At 44.2% G+C, this 6,390-nt stretch overlaps 1 protein-coding gene across 1 annotated transcript in view; it reads left to right on the top strand.

The window, feature by feature from the left end:
• Window positions 1-1,033: 1,033 nt before the first annotated feature.
• Window positions 1,034-6,390, top strand: part of LOC138146177 (L-amino-acid oxidase-like) — a gene marked incomplete at its 5' end in the record, with an annotated part of 8,321 nt that continues 2,964 nt past the window's right edge. The window contains 4 exons of the mRNA XM_069067877.1: window positions 1,034-1,146; window positions 3,607-3,808; window positions 4,443-4,511; window positions 4,646-4,782. Of these exons, the coding sequence (XP_068923978.1) occupies window positions 1,034-1,146; window positions 3,607-3,808; window positions 4,443-4,511; window positions 4,646-4,782 (521 nt within the window). The remainder of the gene's footprint in view (window positions 1,147-3,606; window positions 3,809-4,442; window positions 4,512-4,645; window positions 4,783-6,390) is intronic.

The raw sequence follows: 6,390 nt of genomic DNA, 5'->3' as shown, positions 1-6,390 counted from the left end.
GCACAGTGGCTTGGCTTTAGTGGTCAAGGGAGACTTCCTGGAGAAGGTGGTCCATAGGTAGAATTTGTACAGGCAGAGGGGAGCAAGATGTAAGTAGACAGTTCTGGGATAAACAGAAAGACTGGGACTGCTCCTTATAAGTAAAGGGTTTGAAACTGGTTTCTCCCTTAATTCTCAACACAGATCATTCCCCACCATCCCCTGATGGATCCACCTCCCCCAATCCTTGCCCTAAACCAAGACCCCCCCTCCCCTCGCCCTCCTGTGCCCCCTCCCCCCACTCCCCCCAATACCACCACATCCTTTTGATTGAATCCAAATTTTATGGAACATGTGCTTTTGGTAAAATTTGTATTCAGTCAAAAGACCACACTTAATGATTTAGAAGGTTACATGTGGTCTTAAGGCCACAGGTTCCCCACCCCTGGCCCAAACCAACCCCACCACCTTGAGGTCTCTACACTACTGCTAGTCAACCAAAGTTTCCCTAGGTCTTTCCTTAGTCAATCTCATCTTCAATCCCATCTTGCAAGGTCAGGATCTTCCTGCCTTCCAAAATGAAGCCCCCAAAGGGAAAAGAATTTGCCTAAATCAGTGCAGATTTGAGCTCAATGTACTTGATTCCCAGGATAATGCGTTCTCCTGTACCATATCTCACCACCATATGCTATCTTTCTAGCAGAATGTATATTCCTTAAGGGCAGAGAATGTCTCACATTTTTGTATTTATTTCCCCAATGACTAACACATACAGTAGGCACTTAATAAATGTTTGTTTGATAATTGATTAGATTACTTTGTGCTGACATTAAAGGAATTAGGACCAAAGGAAATAACCCCTCACCTTGGGCTTTCTCTCTCCACTCTTCTGTACTTTGAAAGGACACAGAACAGTTCCTTCTTCCCTACACCATTGTTGTTCAGTCATAAGTGATTTACCTTCACCTCAAGCTAGGGTGAATGGAAGGATCAGAGGGTTATGCTGTGGGCAAAGTCAATTCTTGGCTTAATGAGACACTCTTCCTGAACCTAGGTGACTGTCTTGGAAGCCAGGAACAAAATTGGGGGAAGAGTGGCAACGTTCCGGAGTCCAGAGAAGAACTGGTACATTGAGCTGGGTGCTATGAGGTTGCCAACCAGCCACAGGTGAGACCTGGGCAAGGGACTGGGGAAGGGACTGAATCTAACAGAGATGACAGAATATAAATTGGACCATTGGGTCCAGTAATGAACTTTCCAGAATCCTATCAAATACCCCTTGGGAAACAGGTGAAACAGAGATTATGATCCCTATTTGATGAAGGAGGAAACAAGTTCAGAGATGTCAAGATACCCAAAGTCTCACAGCTAATTTAATGGCAGAGATACTGCAAAATACCATGGTCTCCTTCATCCCAGACCAAGGCTCTCCCTGCTTGCACAGGGTTACCACTAAGGTCTGGCCAGAAGGCAAGCTATACCAGGTGGTCCAAATTTGATTTTGGAAATGAGTTGAGCAGAGCAAAGCATCTGAAGAACAGAGAAAAACCTGAAAGTCCTGGAGGAAGGAGGAGGAATAAAAGAGCTTTAATAAAAGAGAAAGAGGAAGGATGAGAAGGAGAAGGGTCAGAGAGAGGAAGTAAGGCAGCCACCAGGATGGCAGTAATATAGAAAGCTGGTGGAGAGATCAGCAGAGGGAGATTTGGGATTGTAAACACTCACCAGGGAGGGAAAACTCACTTTCCTGAGTAGCTTGGTACAGTGGGAAAATATTCAGATCCGGGTCTGAGTACCAACTTTTCCAATTTACTTGCTGTTGGCCTCTCTGAGCTATGTTATTCTGATCATTAGGCAGCTAGGTGGTCTTGATAGATAGTCTTGGATCTGGAAACAACAGGAAGACTTTAGTTCACCTCTGACCTCAGACACTTATTACCTGTCTGACCATTGGCAAATCCCTCTGTCTCAGTTTATTCAGCTATAGAATGTGAATAATAGTAGTAGCTACCTCCCAGGGTAATTGCAAGGATTAAATGAGATCATATTTGTAAAACATTTAGCCCAGTGCCTGGCACATAGTAAGCCCTTAGTAAATGATTGATTGTTTCCTTCTTTCCTTCCATCATTAAAATATCCCAGCTATCTCACAGGAGTCTTATAGGGGAAATCTTTGGTATTTGGTCACTTTGGTAAAGTGATACATGAATGTGAGCTATATTTGGAATCCTTGAACATCAGAGCTGGAAGGGAGGCCGTTAGAGCTAAGGTCCAAACGCACCCTGCCCTCATGTTATGACTGAGGATACCGAGGTACCTGGAAAGAAGTGACTTGCTAAAGTTTACCCAGGGAATTAGTTAGTGGAAGACACTGGACACAAACCCAGTCTACAAGTTTTCAGGACCAAGGAGAGTGATTACCTACAGAGTGTAATGGAAAGGGGTGTTCTGTTTATAATTAGATGAGCTAGGTTGGAAACCTGGTTCTTCTTAGTTTCCTTCATCTGTAACATGATGGGGTTGCATTAAATGGCCTCTAATTTCCATCCCTTCTAGATCCAAATCCATGAACCAATGAGATAATATTTGCAAAATGCTTAGCAAACCTCAAAGTGGCATACGGCTACCTATTATTATTGATCTGATCACTGACCCCACTCTCGAACATAACTAACCCCAAGTATTCTGTGTTCCCTCTTTGCTAGAACTATTAGCTAATAAAGATCACAGCTTCCTATTCTACTTCCCTTTATCTCCTCTTGTCTTCCCTGTTCTACCCACACAGTGAATCCATTCCAACCAAATCTGAATCTGTCAATGATGTAGCCCAGGGAGAGGGAAAGAGTTCTGGATAGACAGTCAGAAGATATAGATAAAAAGTCCCAGTTCTGCCACTAGCTTGACCTTGAGCCAACCCTTTGCCTTTTCTGCGCCTCAGTTTCTTCCTCTGTACAATGAAAGAGGTTGAAGTAGGTGATATCTAAGGTCCTTTCCACCTCAAAAAAGCTATGTGTGTATGGTGCATTTAGAGGAGAAAAGGAATCATTCTGAACCACGATGAGTTTTCACTTCATTCAAGAGGCCTCATTCCTCTGAATGGTCTCAGAATTTCTATTGATCAACTAAAGAATGGAATAAGTATCTGTAAAGCACCTATGTTGTCCCAACCACTGTGCTTAAGTAAGCATTTTGCAAATATTATCTCATTTGATCCTCACAACAATTCTGGGAGGTAGCGGCTGTTATCCCATTTCACAGATGAGAAAACTGAGACCAAAGTGAAGTGACTTGCCCCGGGTCATACTAGTAAACATATGAAGGGGGATTTGAACTTGGGTCTTCCTAACTCTTGGCCTAGCCCTCTATTTGCACCACCTAGGTGCTTCAATTACTCAAGAAAGATCAGCAGCTATAGTTATCTTTCCCTGATAAAAACAAAAACAAAGTGAAACTGGCAGAGATGACAGCAGGAGGGAGCGGAGGCTAGACTTCAAGAAGAATATATTGATCAGAGCTCTTTAGAGGGGGAGGAGTGGTAGTTTTGGAATTCTTTTCTGGGGACGTCTGTCTCTACCATGGTTGAGCCGCAGGAGGTGACCGGGCCTGGTGTTCCTGCTTTCTGTGTTCCAGACTAGTCCGTTTCTACGTGAGGAAGCTTGGTCTGAAACTGAACACCTTTATCCAGTCTAGTAACAACACCTGGTATTATATCAATGGCCGCCGGCATAGAACCTCAGATGTGTTGAACAATCCCGACATCCTGGGCTACCCTGTGAGGCCTGAGGAGTCAGGCAAGATGCCTGACATACTCTTCAAAGAAGCGATAGCTAAGGTGACCAACAGACCACTCATTCAGCCGTCTCCTCACCCCCACCCTTTGCCAAGAAGATGCTAGCTCCCTGGGGAAGCTTGAGTCTGCTAGCCTCAGAGTCTGACCCACCAGACCTAGCTTGGGTCCCTGGAACCTCTACTCATTCCTGTTTTCCCATCAAGCATCATCTCTAGGAAAGGGTAGGGGGACAGCTGGGCACTTGAAGGCATTTGTGTCCCATGCCTCAAAAGTATCTCCACTCTAGAACTTCTATCCTTTTCCTGTGATAGTCCCCTACCAAGGACTCAAGCCAAAGGACATGTGTTTCCAAAAGAGCCTTAAGAAAGGAGGCTCTTGCTAAAATTTCAGGTCATATAGCAAACAGGTATGCTCCAGAATTATGATGCCCTGAACTCTCTGTCCCAAAGTATAGCTAGGACTGGTCCAATCCTGTCTCATCCCTTCTCCTCTCCCTTAGCCCTAATTCAAAGCCCTCAGACTATTTCCTCCATCTGCCACCTCCTCCTTCCCCTCCAATGCCCTCTCCCCTTTAGGAAGAAGAGTGCAGAGGGGAGAAGTTCAGGCCAATGGCAACAATAAACCCCAGGTGCCTTGGCTGTTCCTTCACTAACCCATTGACACCCTTTCCCTCTAGGTGGTTGAAAAACTGAAGCTTACCAACTGTAGCCACCTGATGTCTACATATGACTCCTTCTCCACCAAAGTAAGGGTTGTAGGAAATGGGGGAGGGGATGGGGAATCCAACACCTGGTTCAGCCCTGCATCCATATCCTTTCCCTTCCTGTGCCTCCTTTCTCCCACCTCCTGGATCCTCTCTACCCACTGTTCCTCACCCAGGCCTACCTGCTAAAGGAGGGGAAGCTGAGCCAGGGAGCTGTCCAGATGATTGGGGATATCATGAATGAAGATGCAGGCTACTACAAATCTCTCTTGGAGTCCCTGAGAAGTGAAATCATCTTCTCTAATCCACACAGGTGAGTGGAGAATGAACATAAAGCCCAAGGGGGAAGCTGGGAGTGAGATTCAACTTCAGCAAAGGCAGGAGCTCCACAGCCTGGAAATGCCTTCTATGTTCTGGGCGCTACACTAAGTGCTTTACAAATATTATCTCATTTGGTTCTCACTATAGCCCGGGGAGTAGGGGGGGACCTTACTCCATATCCAGTACAGTTCCTTCAGAGGAGCTGAGGGATCTTGAGGAAGACAATAGTAATGATAGAAAATTGTGCATGAAGACATCAGAGAAGTTTAAACAAAGCAAATAGGAGGTCCCGGGGGAGAGGTCACTCTAGCATGGGGAAAATGTGGAGAGCTTCATGGAGGAAGTGGCATTTTAATTCAAGGGATAGGTAGGAGAAGGGAAGACAGGGAGAAAATTCCAGGCCTGGGCACAGTAGAGCAAGGATGTAGTAGAAAGCAGAGTTGTATTGTTTGTCTAGAGCATGAAATATGTGTGTAAAGGAGGAGGTGGAAAACATAAACTGGAAACACTGAGACAAGTCTGGAGAGTACCAGGAGTGTACTTGGCAACATTGGAGACCTGATGGCCTCCACTCCCCTTGCTATGAAAAGATGGGTGATGTGTTGCTAGGGGACCTGACAATTAAAATGGTGCCAGGTTGTGGCCAGCCTTGAATAACAGGATAAGCACTGATAGTTGGGAGCCATGAAATAAACAAAGGAATGGTATGTCCAGGTCTAGGCACAAAAAATCTATTCTGTCAGTGGTATAAAAAATGGCCTGGGGGTGGCTTGGTGGCACAGTGAATAGAGCACTGACCCTGAAGTCAGGAGGACCAGAGTTCAAATTCAGCCGCAGACACTTAACGCTTACTAGCTGTGCGACCTTGAGCAAGGCACTTAACCCAAATTACTCTGCCTTCCCCCTCTCCAAAAAGCAAAAAGAGAAGAAAAGAAAAGAAGAGAAGAGAAAAGAAAAGAAAGAAAAGAAAAGAAAAGAAAAGTAGAGAAGAGAAAAGAAAGAAAAGAAAAAAGAAAAGAAAAATGGCCTGGAGAGGGAGAGGGTAGTAGTGATATTGTTCAATTGTGTCTGACTCTTCATGACCCTATTTGGGGTTTTCTTGGCAGAGACACTGGAGTGGTTTGCCATTTCCTTCTCCAGCCTATTTTAGAGATGAGGAAACTGAGGTAAATGGAGTTAAATGACTTTCCCAGGGTCACATAGCTAGTATGTGTCTAAGATTTGAACTCACGAAGAGGAGTCTTCCCAACTTTAGGCTGAACACTCTGTTCACTTAGCTGGAAAGAGTAGAAGCTGTAACAAATTTCAGAAGCTATTGAAGTAATTCAGGCAGATGGTAATGTGGGCCAATTTTAAGTGTGGAAATAGAAAAGAGGAAGGATATAGATACATATATGTAAATATGTATATGTATGTGTGTATACATCTATGTATATGTGTGTATACATCTATGTGTATGTGTGTAGATAGATAGACTGACTGATAGATTCATTAGATAAATAGATAGACAGATAGATTAGATAGACAGACAGATGATAGAGAGATTAGATTACATAGATAGATAGATAGATAGATAGATAGATAGATAGATAGATAGATA

Source organism: Petaurus breviceps, unplaced genomic scaffold (genome assembly GCF_028583685.1).
Source record: "Petaurus breviceps papuanus isolate PSGF00001 unplaced genomic scaffold, PetGlider_PUasm1.0 90760, whole genome shotgun sequence".
Taxonomy (NCBI): Eukaryota; Metazoa; Chordata; class Mammalia; order Diprotodontia; family Petauridae; genus Petaurus; species Petaurus breviceps.
This window is presented reverse-complemented; position numbering and strand designations above follow the sequence as displayed.